This window comes from Xiphophorus couchianus, chromosome 7 (assembly GCF_001444195.1).
Source record: "Xiphophorus couchianus chromosome 7, X_couchianus-1.0, whole genome shotgun sequence".
NCBI lineage: Eukaryota > Metazoa > Chordata > Actinopteri > Cyprinodontiformes > Poeciliidae > Xiphophorus > Xiphophorus couchianus.
The window spans coordinates 8,997,729-9,016,276 of record NC_040234.1 but is presented as its reverse complement, the minus strand read 5'-3'; the positions used below and the strand labels follow the sequence as shown (position 1 = coordinate 9,016,276).

At 40.1% G+C, this 18,548-nt stretch overlaps 1 protein-coding gene across 3 annotated transcripts; it reads right to left on the bottom strand.

Moving 5' to 3' along the window:
* Nucleotides 1-1,475: 1,475 nt before the first annotated feature.
* On the bottom strand, nt 1,476-18,058 carry med14 (mediator complex subunit 14). 3 transcript variants are annotated; one of them, XR_003596241.1, is made up of 29 exons: nt 17,605-18,058; nt 16,240-16,266; nt 16,015-16,120; nt 15,733-15,906; nt 15,476-15,605; nt 15,242-15,370; nt 15,032-15,139; nt 13,873-14,005; nt 13,623-13,773; nt 13,390-13,501; nt 12,711-12,836; nt 12,317-12,395; nt 12,062-12,221; nt 11,774-11,968; nt 11,425-11,559; nt 11,253-11,329; nt 11,006-11,166; nt 10,676-10,822; nt 9,615-9,859; nt 6,620-6,889; nt 5,418-5,667; nt 4,863-4,985; nt 4,493-4,669; nt 3,517-3,755; nt 3,246-3,425; nt 3,050-3,157; nt 2,506-2,638; nt 2,224-2,413; nt 1,476-2,131 (listed from the first exon to the last, which is right to left on the bottom strand). XR_003596241.1 is itself a non-coding variant. In XM_028023392.1 (29 exons), exons 1-29 carry the CDS (start codon nt 17,778-17,780, stop codon nt 2,058-2,060), a joined length of 4,308 nt encoding a protein of 1,435 aa, XP_027879193.1. In that variant the 5' UTR covers nt 17,781-18,058; the 3' UTR covers nt 1,476-2,057. The 3 variants fall into 3 exon arrangements, 2 of the variants coding, with proteins under 2 accessions (XP_027879193.1, XP_027879194.1); XM_028023392.1 differs by having other exon boundaries at nt 2,513-2,638; XM_028023393.1 differs by lacking the exon at nt 4,863-4,985 and having other exon boundaries at nt 2,513-2,638.
* Between the last annotated feature and the right edge of the window lie 490 nt (nt 18,059-18,548).

The following is an 18,548-nucleotide window of genomic DNA, read 5'->3' as shown; positions in this document are numbered from 1 at the left end:
GTAAATAATAAATTCCAGTTTATTATTTACCTCAATAAACTAGAATATTGTTTTTTTTTAATTATGTGATTGAACAACTGCACAGTATCACGTGTTTGTTCAATTTGATGACTGTGGTTGCAGTAAATAAAAAGCCAAAACGTAGCAAAGGTTATAAACTGTTCAATCATAGGGAAGGCTGCTGATCTGACAGTTGTCCAGTTGACAGTCATTGGATAAGTCATAAAAATGTTTTTGCTACAGAAGCTGGGTATTGATGGGAGGTTTAGTGGAAGTAAAAAGTGAAGTGCCACCAAAAAAGATGCATAAACAAAGTCCATTTCAGAGTAGAGGGGACATTCACAAGCAGTGTTGGTTTTCAAAATGGGGTGCAAGGGCAGTTGCCCAGGGCAGGAGGAAAAAGCGACAAGGCAAATATTGAAAATTTTGTTTTCTCAGTCTGGAGGAAGAGTCTATATATATATATACAGTACAGACCAAAAGTTTGGACACACCTTCTAATTCAATGGGTTTTCTTTATTTTCATGACTATTTATAAGGCAAGAAATCCCACTTATTAACCTGACAGGGCAGGTTGACCTATGAAGTGAAAACCATTTCAGGTGACGACCTCTTGAAGCTCATCAAGAAAATGCAGAGTGTGTGCAAAGCAGTAATCACAGCAAAAGGTTGCTACTTTGAAGAAACTAGAATATAAGGGGTATTTTCAGTTGTTTTACACTTTTTTGTTTAGTGCATATTTCCACATGTGTTATTCATAGTTTTGATGCCTTCAGTGTGAATCTACAATGTCAATAGTCATGAAAATAAAGGAAACTCACTGAATTAAAAGGTGTGTCCAAACATTTGGTCTGTACTGTATATATATATATATACAGTCAGTCATGATTTGGGTAACCATGATATATCCTGGTGCTTGTACTATGCGATTTATCTGTGATTTTACTTTTTTTTTTTTCCTTCACAGGAGGCAGAAATAGGAAATCCATAGATCAAAACCTAAGTATGTTTTTTGTAATGGAAAATAAGTGCATTGTGATATTTTACAGATAATTAACTTGAGCATGAAATATTTACCACAGACTTAAAAAAACCCCGTAAATTTATGCTTAATTTTCTTAAATTATTGTATGAAAAGCAGATAATCTCATTTGTAATGTATAACCTCTTGTTTGTTTTTTACTTTATTATAAAATTTAAATATACAAGCTGCTTTAAAGTCTGGACAGTTCAAATTATCATTAGACCAAGTTATTTTTTTATTATGGACGAATTTCCCCAAGAGGAACATTCTGAACCACAGGTATATCTACAATCCAACCTCATCTACGTTGATGAGGAAATACACCAAAAGAAGGAAATCTCAGCTGAAATGTGCTTCCTCCCTAGGGTGGCATTGAGAGGGAATAATTCTTTTTCTAAGTCAGCTCTGAGGAGAGTGAGCACTGCAACAGTCATCACTGAAAGGAAGATCCTTAAAGCACAAACCAACACGGGGCGTTGTTTATTAAATAGCAAAGTCAGACAGCATGTCTCCAAATCCTTCAATCAGGACTCAAAATGGTTCTTAGTAAAATACAACTGGCTTATAAAGTTTATCACAGTTTTAGAGTATATAAAATGAAAAATTCAAATAAAAAAAGAAAAGCAGAGATACTGATAAAACAAAGGCAATTAGATCATTAAATAGTGTGCTAAGGAATCTGTCCCCTGAAAACTACAATAATATCAGACAAGAAGAAAAAAAAAATCTCACAAAAACTATCTCACCTGATTTTCTTTCTGACAAGCAAATTTACAACAATATACATATTTTTGTAAACAATCTTAATTTTCAATAGATACTTTTGCTTACAACTGCCTGCAGGACAAAAATAACACATTTATATTTTTTTTTCCTTTGCATTCAGCATTCATTTCATTCCAAGTCAGTTTTCAGCTGAAGAGAGATGGCATGCTGGATTCAGACGACCGCTTTTCCTCTTTTTTTTGTCAAGTCAGCTCTGGACTCGATCTCAGGCGACTCCAGTTCGGTTTCAGGACAAAGTCTGAACAGGTTACTGTCGAGTGCTGGGGGGAAGCGACAGGCTGGCCATCAGCTCTTGAACAGATGCAAATATGGTGCACTCACCTGAAAAACAAGAGCGTATTAGAAAGGTTGACTCCCGTAAAGTCAGAATCGGAGTCGATATTATATTAATGGGGGTTGTTATGGAGCCTTACCCTGCCTGGAAGGGTGCAGCTCGTTGAACCTCTTGAGGATATTAGAGACCAGAAGCGCTGCAGCCCCAGAGGAGCTGTGCTGCCTGGGAATATCAGCCTGCTGAGTGAGGCCCGTGGCCATATCGTACACGATGGGAACAATGATGCTCACAGGGTCCTGGGGCACCGGGATGCGCTGGGTGAGCTGTAGCTGTGAGACAAAAATGATCAAACACACACACAGTCAGACTCCTGCAAATATTTAAAGGTCTATAATGTACATTGAGGTAGGAAAGATGGTGCAACTTACAAAAAAAAGCATTTTGGCCTTGAGCACCACAGCGATGGTCCCAGGAGGAGCGATAGGGGGAGCACTGGGAGGGATGGTGAGACAAAATTGGACATTCCACTTGAGCTGTCCAGCCTGGTCAGGGAACTGGCAAGAGAGAAATATTTTAGTCAAGCCTGACTTAGAGATACACAGATAAAACATGTGTTGGTTGGAGCTGGATGAGTTTCAGTGAGATCACCCCTGACTGGAGAATGGGTAGTGGGAAACTTGAAAAGGCATATCTTTTCAGATTATTAGACCAATTTATGTGTAATAAATTGGTCATAACATCAACAACTACTCACTCACACAGTGTGACTTCGCCTCTGCTCCAAGCAGAAATGAATAAAATCTAATGTGACGGTAAGGGCAGAAAATGGGTTTTGAAAGCTGTTTTGGAATTTTTGTATAACTATAAAAATGCTAACTGGAAATTTAAATATTTACATCTTTTACAATAAAGAATTCACTAATAAGACAAAAGAAGCCTTTAAAGCAGAAGTGAAAGCTACGCACCAGCTCAAGCTTCATGATGCGCACACAGTCTCTAAGAACATTAGTGGGAGCACCGAGCAGTTTCGTGAAGGCACTCAGAGTGTTGAATTTAAAGGGAGGACCAGCAACCTGACAAGAGAAAATTAAAAGAAGGGTTATTAGGATAAAACGAAGTGGAGGTGTGCCATTTTAGGTGTTGACTGGCGTTTTCACTTACCCGGGTCTCAAAGAATCTCTCCAGCACCTGAAGCTCCTCCTGGGACCAGGGCCCTGTGTTTTCTGGGGTAACTTTGAGTTGCAGAGTCTGATAGTTCTTTGGATTGAGAGCCACTCGGCACTTGAGAACATCCGTCTTGAACATGATCACGCCTGGCTCGTTGGAGTTCACGATCGATAACTGAAGCAGACGCGACACGACAGGCGATTACAATAAAAACACTCAAATTTAACGCAAGAAGCAAACAACCAATTACTGATGAGACACTCACCGTCGCCTCCTGCTGGATGATCCTCTGTAGGTGTCGTCTCATGATAACGGAACCCAAAAAGCGCTCCAGTGGCGAGCAGAGATAGCTCCCTGCCAGGCCGGGTACCATGCAGGGGGTGGGTGAGGGGAGCAGAAGCACGTGTAAGGCATTGTGGGAGAGGATGGTGGGGATGGATGCAGCCCAGGGGCGCTGAGGTAGCTTTCGGGGAGGAGGCATACTGGTAGGCATGACTTGGGAACCTAAGGCAAAGACAGACAAAAAAGAGGGGATTTTGAAAAGGTAGAAAAACACAGAATTGAATATACTTAAGCCTGATCTAAGTGACTGTTCTGTTGTAGTGAAGGATGATGCACTGCTCAGGTTTCTGTTTATTAAAGTTTTTTTCTCCAGGTACCTCAACTAATCACTAATAATGATAATCTTTTCATCTTTGTTTTGTCTCTGTGTGACAGACAATATTAGGTCTGTCACACGCAGGGAAGGCAACAAAAAAAAATTTTTCCATGCAACTTATTTATAGTTCATATAAAAAAAAGTATCAGATAAACCTGCTATTTGCAGATCAGAACTTTGGAAAAACTTAAAATTGATAACTGGCCACTAAACTTTGATCCTCACAATATTAGAAAATACGTTATGGTGGCATTTACTTAAAAAATTTTGATGGCAATTTCATTTGCAATAAATATGGAGTCCTCACTCATCTCTTCCTCAAATGTCATGATGATGCTGCCAACGCTCTATGATTTTATCATCTCTGTCATCATCCTCTTTTTATGTGTGGGTATTTCCTGCAGTGAGGCTGAGAGTATTTTTAGCATGAAAAGTGTGAATATTAGAACCAACAAACATTGCACTTCAACTGGTCCTTTAAATTTGCATCATTGCACAGACTAATATTGCAAAAGTTGTGCATTTAAGATATATTATGCAGCCCTAATAGAGTTAGTTTTAGTATTGAGAAAGCGGTACTTACTACTCCCAGCACGTGGAGAGTTGGGGTCGGGAATAGGTGAGTGCAGCGAAGGATTACCGGGGGACATGCCAGGGATTCTGGCCCCAGGAGAAGGCCCTGAAACCTGGGGCGAGCCTGGCCACTGGCCCCTATGGCTGGGAGACACCATGGTGTAAGGAGAGCTGGGGTCCAGAGGACCTAGGTAGGAGAGAGCCAATAATCTGTCACTGAACATAATTTACAATCAAAGTCATAAATACACCACTGTGTGCTCTGGCTTTATAAGTCTTAAATGTTTGCAGGGCACAAAAGGCTTGGTCATGTTCGCTTCGGCCTGTTCAAGCCCCTTGCCCAGCAGGGGCCAGCATTTACGGCCCTCCCTGCTGCTTACCGTGGGGACTGGCAAAGCTGGTCTGGCCCATGGCTATGCCCAGAGACGACGGAGACGGGGTGGGGCCAAAAGGAGAGGGCGCCCTCAAAGCTCCGCTAGGGGAGCCAGAGGCATGGATGTTCCCTGCATATACATACACACACACATTCATCAAATGGCTCATAAGACTCTGCTCCTCTCACACACAACCACAATCTCTCGTGAGCATACAAGCTAAAGCTGGACGGAGAGGCTGTAGCGTCTGGCTGGGTGCTGAGATGGAGACCAATGGAGGGAGGGAACATGGCTGAACACATGCTTTTTTTTCGGTGTGCACATGTTGCATGAGAAACATAAATGGTCTTGTATTTTCATCAAACTAAAAAGGGCACACATGGCAGCAAAAGCTCTCAGATGATTTGCTCCGGCAACAAATACATCGGTGACCATGACGACATGAGAGTCAAACTAAAAATTTCATTGTTTAGAACAAGATGTCTGAATGAGATGAGACGACACAAACGGAACAAGATCTCCACACTCACAAGTATAAGAGAGAATCACAATGTCCGTTACCTGGCGACTGTGTGGGCATCATGGAGGGCGACGGAGTGACGTTGGCGAGATAATTCGGTGGAGGCGACGTAAGAGGCGGGTATACGCCTCCGGCGCCCCCTCTCATGGTCTGGGGCTGCTGCTGACCCTGAAACTGGTTCATCAGGCTGTCCATCACGTCAACGCCCACAGGGGAGGGAGGGTTGTCATCTTCGTTGACGGAACGTCTGCGGGCGTCTTGGCTGCTGTCCACAAACATGTTAAGGAATGTCTGAAGGAGGAGAGAGAGAAATGTTTGCTGTGGAAAAACTGAATCACATCACTGGTTTTTGGGGTTATTTTTAGTGTCTAGTGTCCTGCAAAACTATTGACACCACTTAATTGTTGCTAATTAAGTGGTGTCTACATAATTATTCAGATTATATGCAACACAAAGTAATGCAAAGTTATGAAGTTGAAAGAAAGTAATAAATGAGTTTAATGAATGAAACCAGGGTCGTTGCAGGTTTTATTAACTCAAATTTAAGACTATTATGAAATGAATTTAAAGCCGTAATCTTCACAGTAATGTACAAACATCACTGTCAATCTTACCCAATACCCATCTCTCACATGATCAATAGACGAAAAAAAGCTAGCTAGCAAGGGTACATTAGCAGCTAGTGAGAGGTAGCCTCAACCGACTCAGGTCACAGAAGACAATTAAGCTATCCGAGTGCGACTCAAATTTTTGCCTGACAGAGAAGTCCAACGAGAAAAAGTATACATATGTACGTCATATGAACATATATGTAATGTATTAGATTAAAAAGTTCTGTTGAGACAAACCTTAAGACCTTGAAATAACATATTCACATTTTTAAACGAATTTAAGACATTTTAAGGCCTTGATTTCAGCTACATTGATGTAAGACCTTCTAAGGAATGCGCAGACATCCTGGAAACACTAAAGACGATATGCACTCCCAGAGCATGATACTGCCAACACCATGTTTCACTATCCGGCAGCAGTGCTCAGGTTAATGTGCAGTTTGTTAGCTCTCCTTCACACTTAGCATTTTGTGAGTAATAAAAAACTAATAATCAAAGACAAAATCTAATAAACTTACTAAAATTTTATCTAAAAAATAAATAAACAAATACAAAAAAAACAAGCATCTTCTCTTTCATAGTTTGAAAACGAGTGCAAGTTGTTTCACTTTAACCCTCTTCCTCCGGTTTACCTTGAGACCTGGAGCGGGGTAAAACCCTTCCACAATCTTAGTGTTGTCAAACAGGCTGTAGGCTCCGTCTCGAATGGCTACCACTCCTCGGCTGCGGCAGTAGATGTCGATGCAGTACATGTTGCGGAACGCTAGGCGGATGTGCGTGGGGGACTGGGGCAGAATGGAGAAACACTGGTAGGCAGTGTTGGTGCGCTGGGTGAGGCCCAGCATGGGCACTGTTGGTAGCTTGTTGATTGCATTGAGAGGAGCTTGTGTGTCATAGAGCACCTGGAAAGTCACAAACAGGTTTTAAGAAAAATAATTTTGCAGATCTGTGCAGTTTGTTTTGATAATACAGATACTGAAATAACTTCATGTTTTATTTTCTAATCACAGCTCTTTAAATCAGTCCCTCTAGTAAGTTGCAACCGCTGCTATTAATGTAAATTAAAGCAAAGTATTCGCAAATTTGGCGCCGACTTGCAATCTTCAGTTATCAAAACTTTTCAGCAAATTCAGCCAATCACCTTAACGTTTTTTTTTTTATATGACCAATCACTGCAACTTGGCTGAATTTTGGAAAATCCCTTTAACCCTTACCATAAAAGCATGATGCTAAATGGTAACTTTTTTTTCTGTAATCCTATTTCTGTTCAATAGGATTTGTTTACACTGTGTAAATGTAAACTTGAATGACCAATACAGAATTACTATTTTGCACTTTGACAACTCCTCAGGACATGATTTTATTTGAAAGTGTTTTTTGCACTTTGCATATTAAAATCTTGTCTTTTTTGGGAAGATTATGTGAAGCAATGTCAACATTTTTGCAAGACAATGTTATGGCAAAAATAAAGCTTAAATTGCAACTTTCCCAGCTTCGTTTTGAAAAAGGTGAAAGATAATCAGCAATTTTAGACATCAGCAACCACAAGAACCCATCTCAACATCCTAGAGGCACTGATAAATGATAATTAAATGCAACACCCCTGTGGTTTAAAACAGTGGTCCTCAACCTCCGGGCCATCGCCCGGTACCGGTCCGTGGACCAATTGTTACCGGGCCGTGCAAGAAATAATTAAATATTTCCGTTTTATGTATTATTTGAGTCTGGAGGATCTTTAATTTTGAAAATTCTTTAACCAGATTCTCTCGGCTCCGTCTTGCGCGTCAACATTGAGCCCACAAGCAGCAAAATGAGTAAAAAACAGATCAGAGTCTATGGAAAGTTTCTTTGCAAAGGGGAAAAGGCCCAGAAAAGAAACAGGAGAATGGATTTATCCCGGTAGGTGATTCCCACATTCCAAGCTCTGCATGATATGGTGACCGGATGTTAATGAAACAATGAAGCTTCAAACTGCTTCACCACGTAGAGACCGAGCACCCTGTGCATAAGCAACACTTCGGGTGTCATTGTCTCTCATCACTCTCAGGTGGGACCGTCTGGTTGCAGAGAAACAAGCTCAGGGCTCCCATTAGTCGTTATTGTGAGTTAAAATTTTCACGAAAGTAAAATGTTCATTTTTGTGGCACATCTGTATCTTATTTAAACTATAAGGACTGTACTCCCCTACCTTCTCATACAACAATAACGCATGGACTATCCTCACACACACATCACGGACTGTTTTCTTCACACACACATACAACCTGGAAATTTTGTCTGCCATTATTCATCTATAATCCATTCCCTAACATTCTTGTATATTCTGTATAATCAGTATAATCTGTGCATATAGCTCCCATATTTATATTTATACACAATATCTACAGTATATCTCTTGCTACAACCCCTTATAGTCCATACATAGATAGTCTTGTACATCCGTAAATAAATATTTATATCTCGTAGAGCACTTCTGGATAGATGCAAACTACATCTCGTTGCTTGTACTTGTGACAGTGCAATGACAATAAAGTTGAATTCTATTCTATTCTATTATTTTGAAGGGATATGTAAATGTTACCATAGCGACCAGAGTCAGAGAGCGTTAGGGCAGTGGTCGAGACGAGATGAGAGGAGTAGAGCTTGTGAGTTTTAGGTCTGGTTCACACGATTTAAGGATTGTTGGCCAATTTTCCAAACCTCTGTGACCACAGAGCCGATAAAAGTCCAACAGGTTCGGTCGGTTCGTGTCTCCAGCCACATGGCAGGAGCAACACACCACACCACAGAACCGAGTCCAGTCACGAACATCCCGATTCCAGAAGAAAATCCAGTAAAACCCCCAACATGCCAAACGTGAATTTATAATAATCAAACACGGATGATGATGTAGAAGCAGCAGTGATAGTTTGTGGCTCATTTTAAGCGATAAAAGACGCAACAAAAAGAAAAGGCGCTTGACAAAAGACGGAGGGAGCAGCCGCTCTATTTGCTGCACTATGATTTGGAGGTGAGTTATGTTTTTTCGTAGTTAACAATTTAACTGAATAAACATAACCACATATAATAAACATATATAAAAATTACCTTTACATATTGTAATAAACATTTCCACATATCACCTCCGATGTCGACCGGACTCTCAGTTGCCATGTCAACTGTCTGGGATTCCCTTCCGTTCTGACGTCACTGCGCTTTCTGATTGGCTACCTGTCACATTCAACAGGCTGCGTTCTCGCTCCCAGTCAGGGAAAAACCCCACAGGCTGCAATAATCGGTCCAAGACAATGTTGAATATGTCCAATTTTAGATCGGGGATATTCAACACACCACACACTGCAGGACACGTTGTAAGATTATCGTAAAGGGAAAATCGGGGCAAAAAAAAAAAATGGCTTTAGCGGGAACACCAACATGCAGAAGTATTTCGCCTCCCCAACCCCCAGGCTGCAGCAAAATTGCCAAGTCTTGACCGGTCCGTGGTAATAAAAAGGTTGGGGACCACTGGTTTAAAGATCATCTGACTTGTTTTTCACATCCATCAATTTATTAGAAAGTTCAGCACACCAAAGCAGCCACTTGAATATACTTTCTATGAGTACTGTTTTAAGAGTTTTGACCGTGTACCTGCAGCAGCTGCAGCACGTTCGGGTTCTTGTTGAACATCTCCTGCAGCTGGTGGAGGATGATGTTGTGGCAGTTGGAGCAGCCCGAGTTGGGCCCCACGGTGCCCAGGGCGAGGTGGAAGCGCTGCGTGTTGGAGTTCCACTGGATGGTGACGGAGCTGCCTTTGGTGGTGCCGTAGCACAGCACCAGCTTGCGGTAGTTATACAGCCGGACCTCTGAGAACTGGCTCAGGTAAGGCGGCATTTCTGGAGTGAAGAAATCAGCGTGTTACACAGCAGAAACAATACTTACAAATATAGGTGGATTTTCCTATGCAGAAAACATAGAATCCAGACTACAAGATTCCTACATGGTGTTCTAAATGTATTTTTTTTCAAGATACAAATTTCCAAAGTCCAATTTTTGAACAATTGTTAAAACATGAGTACCAGATTTCACTCTGAATTGTCTACAGATATTTATACAAAGGTCCGCTTTAATAAAATAATATATGGAAAAATAGTCAAAAGGGGGGATTGATGCATTCATGAGAAAATTTGGACATGCTACAGATTTTTCATTTAACCACTTAAGCCAATTATATAAAATATTAGAAATATAATAAAATAACAAATAACTCAGTTCCTTTTTTAAATAAGAAAAACATGTTTTTGCCTAAAATCCAATAACTTAGCATTCCTTTAGTGAATTGGAAGCTAAAACTGCCACTTGAAGAGATTTGGCTAAAACATATTTAAAGACAGAGGTGTTTTTATCTTAAATGCAAATGTATATAAATCATCTTAGCTTAATTACTGCTCAAAATATGTTGTTTTTTCAGCAAATGGCCTTTTTGAGTCTGTGTACTCCAGTTAATGACTAATCAGTTAATGACTAGTTGATTATTTTATTAATCGATTAATCACTTCAGCCCTAGTTTGTAAATTTTTTTATATTTCTCCACACCTGGAAATTACTTAATTAAAATTCCAAATGTTCCCAGTCTTTGTAGGAGCCTCGCTAATCTCTGCAATTGGATTGTTGGCAAATGTGAAGACCTTTTCAGGTCAATATGCACCCACCTGGCAGTGTGCAAGAAAAGTTCAGAACACACTGGTAGAGCTGGCTGATAGCTTTCCAGTCGTTCAGGAACATCTCCACCACCTTCCTCCCGCCCACAGGCTCCGACAGAGGGTTTTCATAGGTCAAATACACATGGCGAGTGGAAGCTGGTGGAACAGGGAAACTCAGTGAGAAGACGGATCGCAATGCAAACAGAGGAAAATTTTTTCTATAAAGAATAATGACAAAATTACAGAGGTATCATAATACATTATTCTGAATAAAAAAGATGCTAAAATGATTATGTTCAGTGAATGAAATGATGTGCATTTGGTAAAAATGAAAAGGACCTTGTTCCTTGCTGTTGGTGCTGCTGAGCGGACAGTTGGCCAGCACCAGCTCAGCCACCCAGGTCCGGTTATTCCTGCCCTGCAAGCGAATGGTGCTGTCCAAGAGGGAGCGCTCCAAAGCTCTCCTGGTTTCCTCTCCGACATCTCTACAAGGGGGAATCCTAGAAAACACGAGCCATACCAGTTTAGCGTTTTACAGATTGAAGGGAACAAAACACGAAAGAAAGCACATGGAGGTTTGTATTACTTTAGCAGTCGGATTGCGTGACTACTCCCGTCACCTTCCACTTGCACTCCCTCATTTGGAATCACCATGTTGGAAAGCTACTCAGAAGAGAAAGAAAAACCATTTGGGATCAGTTGGGAATTACAAGCCGTGAATCCACAAATATACCCCTGAAGACCAAAAGCTGACTGACCTCTGCTCTGAGACCAATAAAAGGCATGTTGGTATCGCACATGGCTACAAGATGAGCCAGCTCCTTGTTAAAAGCACACATTTCTCCAGACCTCTTGGGCTTCTTAGGCTCCGAGTCTCCTTGATCTCCAGCAATCTACAGAGCAGAAGGCAGAGAACAATGTCTAAGGTGTCTATAAAGTATCTACAGTAACTTTAGGAAGACAGTGTGAGTGTGGTAGTTTTGCAGTTGTGCCTGACTTTCTATTTAGCTGTTATAAACTATAACAGGGCCCAAAACATTTCTACACAAAGTTCATAATCCAACATTAAACCCATTAATTTCTTCACAATATAAAATAAACAACTACTTTTCTTTTTGTTCCAGGTCGAGCCTCTCTCCCTGTTGTTGGGTCCTGGACAAGGTATTCCAGGTTGGGTTTAAAAAGCTGTAAAAGTTGTGCGCACATAGGCCCATCCTCTCCCTCTAACTGAGAAACTGATAGGAAAGAGTATTTGTACTGTAATGCTGTGGGACTGCTAGGCACTTCAAGCATTTCCACCACCTGCAAGGAAACAAGAGAAAATATTTGTAAAAAATAAATAAATGCATGGGAATGAACAGGTCTTTAAACAATAAACTAGCCAACAAAACTCACAATGTAGTACTGTGGGAGACGAGTGAGCTTGATGAAGAGTTTGTGCTTGGACAAGCTGCCGACTGGGTGCGTGGCTGAATTGGAGAGGTGAACGATGTCTGAGCAAACGGTGGGAAGGTGCTTCACGGACTGTCGACATCGCTGCTCCCCTAGCCAGAACCTAACAGGAAAGAATGAATGCCTCACAATCCTGCACAGGGTTCATAATTTATTACATTCAGTAAATAAAGATTGACTTAGTTTATATGAACTTACTTGAGCTGCTGAAGCCAAGAGAGAATGCGCTTCATATCATCATTGACCGTCTTTTCAATGTCATCCAGCATGGACTGGTCTATAGAGAGAACAAACCAGGATTTATGGCTCAGAGACTGAAGAAAGCTAATAAATCACAATTATAGATAAATGTGCAGGCAAAGCTTTAAACACAATCAGATGAAAGTTGACAGAAAAAAGATCATCAACAGAAGGAGTTACATTTTAAATTAAACTAGTTAAATTGTAGTTAAAACACAAAGAGTATAATTTACTAAAAGCTTGTTTTAAAATACAACACTATTGCAGAACTGGTGTAAGAGTCAGGCTAATCAAAACAAACACAAAAATATAGGGTCCAATAAAAGAGGAGTTAACATTTGCTGCTGCTTACCTAATCCATAGAGCATGGGTTGAAACATGCCAGAATGAAGATCTACAAAAATGTGCAGGCACTCTGAGCGACCACATGGCTCAAGTATTGGAACGACCAACGTGGGCAAAGCTGTCTCAATGAATGCTGGAGAAACAAATACAGTAAAACAAACAAGTATTTAACACTAAATATGACTGGAAAACATACACTGGGACAAATCAAGACAGACTAGTAAAATATGTGATTTAGAAAGAAAAATATACAGCTTTAGTACCCAAGACTGGTAAAGCTGTGCAGTGATTTCATTTACTAAGGGGGGAAAAGTGATCCAATCCTCCTCGTTATATGTGGGAAACTTACTGAGACACTTGTTAAGAGTTTCTGCAGGTTTCACCAACTCAAATTTGAGATTTTTTAAGCCCATAATGAATGGGAATCAAGTCTGTATCACGACAGAAATGTACAAAAGAAAAACACAAATAAATCGTATGGGTTGGCAATAAGATAAAGACCTTTAAAGGATGCAACCAAAAGCCTATCTTCATGATCCCCAATACTTTTCAGTAAATATTCAAATGATGCAAGAGGGGGAAAAAAAGAACATGGAACCTTATTACATCTAGCATAAAACTAACACTGCAGAACGGTTCTGGGTTTTAATGACTCTGTCAAGTAGAAACAAAGATGAAATACATACAGTTATCACTGGGATTGCTGGTCTTTAAAATGGCCTTGAGTTCCTGCAGCTTCTGATGGGCGCGGGCATGAACACTGTCAATCAGCAGCTTCTCCACTGAGAGATGATCAATCTAAAAAAAAAAATTAAAAAAAAAACTTAGCTGAAGCTGTAATTTAAATGCAAAGAAAATCCTAATGGTCTAAATGTTGCATTACATTAGGTACAGAAACCATTTTAATTTTTAATTTCACCTTCATGGCTCGCTCCATTAACTTTGAGTCGCAGGCAGGGAGAGCAGGCTCATGAGATATTTGCAATGGCTTAGATCCATCTGATTCATCAATTTTGATTGTGACTTTATGCACTGACGCTGTGCCAGTTTTTCTACCCAAAACCTGTTGGCTGTACAGATGAAATAAATAAAAGCAATTTGGTCTTTTTTTTTAATGTTTCTTCATTAAACCTTTTTTTTTTTTTCGTCTGAAAGTGTAGAAGCCTTACTTCCAGACGGAAAGCGTGAGGTATTTTGCCGGAACATATTTTTCCTCCTGTACCAGGTCTCCCCAGCGCTCTCTGATCAGCATCAGTGTCTGAGAATGGAGAACCTCAAGCTGCAGCGACAGACAAAAGGAATCTGGATACGGTGCAGTTAAAGAAAGCACGGTACGGGGGAAATTACAGATCAAGGTAGACGGTTGACTATTTTACTTATTGCGGCATTAACATTCAAAACACACACACACACACATCCTTCAAGGTGTAGATTATTAGTTAAAGGGCTGCTTGTGCCTCACACAGACTGCTCTTTGACGTGGCGGTGGGTGGAAGCCAGTGCAGAGATGTACTGATTAGCATTGTGATTAGCACAGCCTTGCTCAACTCGCATACTCGATGAAGTCTTTAAGAGTTTGACGATTTCATAAATGCTAATACCTGGTTGTTTCTATCGCTGCTTCAAAGATGCATTTTAACAGAAACTAATATCAAGATTTTGTACGCTAAAGCATTGCTGCCGCATGCAAATGTTTAGTTAAATATACAGTAGGTCGAAGCTCTGTAATTGACAGAAAATGGAATTTCGCCGTATTTCATAAACATGCTGACAGGTGTGGTAGCACACATCTCTTAAGTAGTAAAAAAAAAAAAAAAAACACCTCAGATGACCGATGCTTGCAGGAACAGTGCTGCTCTTTCTTTGCCGTTAACAAAAAGCCGATTTGTTATTTAAGAATTAATGAAAGGGTGCTAGGCAGGATGCATTACTGCAGCTGGGATTCTCATTGGAATTCTACACTTGTCTGCTTGATCAGTCAATACCCTATATGCTTCAACACACACACTACTGCAGAGGGTCAGAGCAGAACTGGACAAAACCTGAACCGTTGCACAAAAGCCATGTATGAAGTGCATTTAAATCTGATACATATTGCATCAGTTTTAAAGCATAGGTACAAAGCTTCATCTAAATTCATGAAATTATCTACAGGGACTAGTCATTAAAGATGGACTGAACTGCTAGAAAATGGAAGCAGAAATACGTTCTGTGAATACCAATATTTTTCCCCTGCTCTCGTAAACTTTCTCCACGTACATCCAGACCAGGAAACACCCTTAAAATGTTTGTCTCAATGAGCAAACACAGAAACATTTAAAAGGATACGCAGGCAGTTATACATGTCCTGTAGGGGTTTTTCATCGGCACAAAGTCGAGCCTGGACCAACTCGTGGATGAAGTTCACCTGCAAACTGTGGACCAGTGCTCGTCCATCTGTTAGTAAGCAATAGAAGTAAAAAAAAAGAAGAGGAAATCACCAATTTGGCCACACTATGGAGATTACTCATAAAAAATAATCAGAATTAGTTTCCTCACCTCCAGTTTCTTTATCTTCCACTAGAATTTCCAACTTCAACAGCCGCCAGGGAATGTCGGGATCATCTCCCATTACTGTCAGAGTGGCCTCAAACTCTCCCTCCACCCGAAACTTAACACGACCATTAGCTAAAGAATATACAAATAAGCAAGATAAATAATAATAATTTAAAAAATAAATAAAAAATCAGCAGTAAGCGGTTAAAATTCAAGACCTTTACACAAACTGCTTACCAACTGTGAGATTTGCCAGCTGTGGAGGCAAGTCAGTGGTGACAAGGCGATGTCGTAGAATCTGATTAAGCTGGTTTAAAGTGGTCTGCTTCTCCGTTTTAGTGATTGGGTCGGGAGGTATTATTTTATCCTGAACAAAGACAGAAAAAATAAATAAATAAAGCGACACATTAGACAGACAAGTCAGAATATCTAAATCTGCATCTTCTTTTTATCCAGCTTTATCGGGGAAAGAAAAGTTAAGGTTCAAGACTTACACGTATACACGTAGGCAGGCGTGGGTATGACCCTGTCGTCAAGACGTCGATGGCGAAGGGGATGGCGAAGCTGGGTAAGCGAGCGTGCACGAGGGCGTCCCGAGCCAGCAGAGCCAGTCTGTCGGCTGTGTCCACAAACAAGATGGCCTGCTGATCCAGGAAACTGGAGATCATCTGTCACAACACAACCCAAGTCAGAGAGGTACGGTCAGCTAAACGTTTGTGCTTCTGTCGACAGACCACAAAACGTACAGCGGGAGGATTTCATTAAACACAACGTACCGCACACTTCTCAACTTTTCCCGCATTGCTTGCCCACTTAACCAGGGCCAGGAGGCGTACAAACAGCTGCCTGGTGCGACTTGCAAACTGGACAATCTCAATTTTCCTTCATGAAAAAGAAGTTTAAGAAATGACAGTCAAATTAAAAGAAATGTCCCTTAAAAAAGTTGTGCATCTAATTATTGTATTTAATAAATAAGAGGAAATATTTTAAAACAAACATACCGCTCCATATCAGTTTTTCGAGGGAGCCTGCAAAACAAACATTGATTTTAAAGTAAGCCACATTTAAATCACAGCATTAACACATCTTCTATGCTAAAAAGTTATAACATGCTCTGCTCTTTATGATTTTAGCTGTATTTTTGTGAACAATAATCTAAGACACTTGTTTTGTTTTATACTGCTTAAAGATAGTTTGCAATTGTGTTTTTGCTTTTCTTTTTCCACAAACTTTGTCATAGAATAACTCAAGGTTTTTGACTGATTGCTTGACTTTGTTGACTCCTCCAACCCCTGATGGATATTTATATGGATGTCAAAGCCACAGCTAAACATGACGATGACAATGATCCATACCCATAAAATTAGTCAATTCTATATTCTGTTTGTACCAGTTGAAATAGTTTAATGATTTAACACTAAACTGCTTTAGCGTCAAATCACTAAAGTGGTTTGACACTTTGCCATTTACTCTGCGAACGCCAGAGTAAATGGTATTCACATTTACTCTGGACCATTAGTACTTTAGCTTACTCAAACAATTTATATCTTTCTTTCTGACTGCCAATCAATCGTTCTTAAATTTTCTCTCTGGCATTGACTAACTCTAGGAACTCTCTCAGATTTAACAGTCTGACTGTCATGATGGTATTTCAGTTGAATTTGCGGTGACGGACAAGCACAGTAACATTCTTTAAGTCAACTGACCAGTGCACAACAAACAGGGTCAGACCTGCATCACTATATAGGCTCACTTTCTCTGGCACTTTCCTGGACATCAAGTCCAGGAAATAATATTTAAAAAAAATATATATAGTGGCTTTGAATGTGTTTTAAACCTTTGTATACTTTGTTACGAGTAAAAAAAACACAAATATGACTTATTGGAAACATGCAAATAAAAAGAAGAATAAAGAAATATGAAAGCAACGTGCAACCCGGTTGCCTTATGTGATGCCACCAGGGGAATGAGAGTGTGGGAGCTTGAAAGTGACAGGGTCTCAAATAAGTAACTGATTTTGGGTAAACAGCACAACAAAGGAAGCCTGATATTTAAAAAAAAAGAAAACTAACTATATGAACAATAGCTTTTATTGATTTGAGTAGTAGATTTAACAACACTGTACTTACTGGTAAACTTCTGATCACTGATTATGAAGCGGTAGTGGCAAGTTATTTACTTGTACTCCCCTTAAGAAAGCAGTCACTTTATATGCATCGAGTCTTTTTTAAATATAACAAAATAGTATTATGGTCATAGTGATTGTTTGAGGGTAGTAAAACAACAAAAGTTTATTTAACAGCTCTAAAGTTCTCTTAAGTTTACAAGCGTTAGCCTGTGGGCCTGCTAAGCTAACTGTTACTTACAGCTCAGCCAGCAGGGTAATTTCATGGTAAGTCCGCTGGAGAAGAAATTCAATAAGCAAGCTTAGTTTGACGCCCTGTGTAGCTGGGGTCCCGGGAGGTGGTGGCTGTGGACCCGACACAACGGGACCTCCGAGCGGGACGAGCGGCCCATCTGACCCAATCTGCACCGGAGCCATTTTAAAAATTGACGGTAGAGGCTAGTTAGCTTCTCCGCTGTCCAAACAGCCAGACAACGGGAAACTCTCGGCTAGTAGTGGCCCGCTCCTCCTCAAAAGACACTTTCCTCGTATTCTCACACCATTTCTTCTATCGGAAGAGCAGCGCTGCAATGACTTAGTCACTTCTGTAAACAACAAAAAGTCAGCTAATGCTTAATTTAGTAAGTCATTGCGGAGAAGATTTTCAATGCTGCTTGGCCGCCATCTTTGATATCGGGATAATTAGCATACAAGTTGGAGAGACAGAAAACCCAGACAGGACTTTTCAAAGAGCGAGACTCAATAATATTCTGCAGCTTATGTGGACTTTTTAACCAGACTGGATGGCTTTGACAGCGAAGAAAAAATGCTTACATCATGTTTATAATTCAGACTACTCCGACTTACAGGTAAGATGTTTGAGTGTTTGTAACTTTGTTAACAGCTTGTGGTAGTTTGTCATTTAAGCTATGCTTCTGAAATTGTTGCCCTAGAAACAAGTGACAGTATACTACTTTAAATATATTAGCTTAAATATGTTTTGTTTGCTAGTTCACATAAACTATAGTGTTGAGGTTGTGAGGTGTGTATGCAGGAGGAAAAAAATTAAGTTTCATCCCAAACCACCTTTTATTTATTTATTTATTTATTTATTTTTTTTCCTCTTTATTGAACAGGTGTAGTGGTTTTATTGCAGATTACTATAAGGTGTCAATATCTTTATTAATACCCAATACACAAATTAAA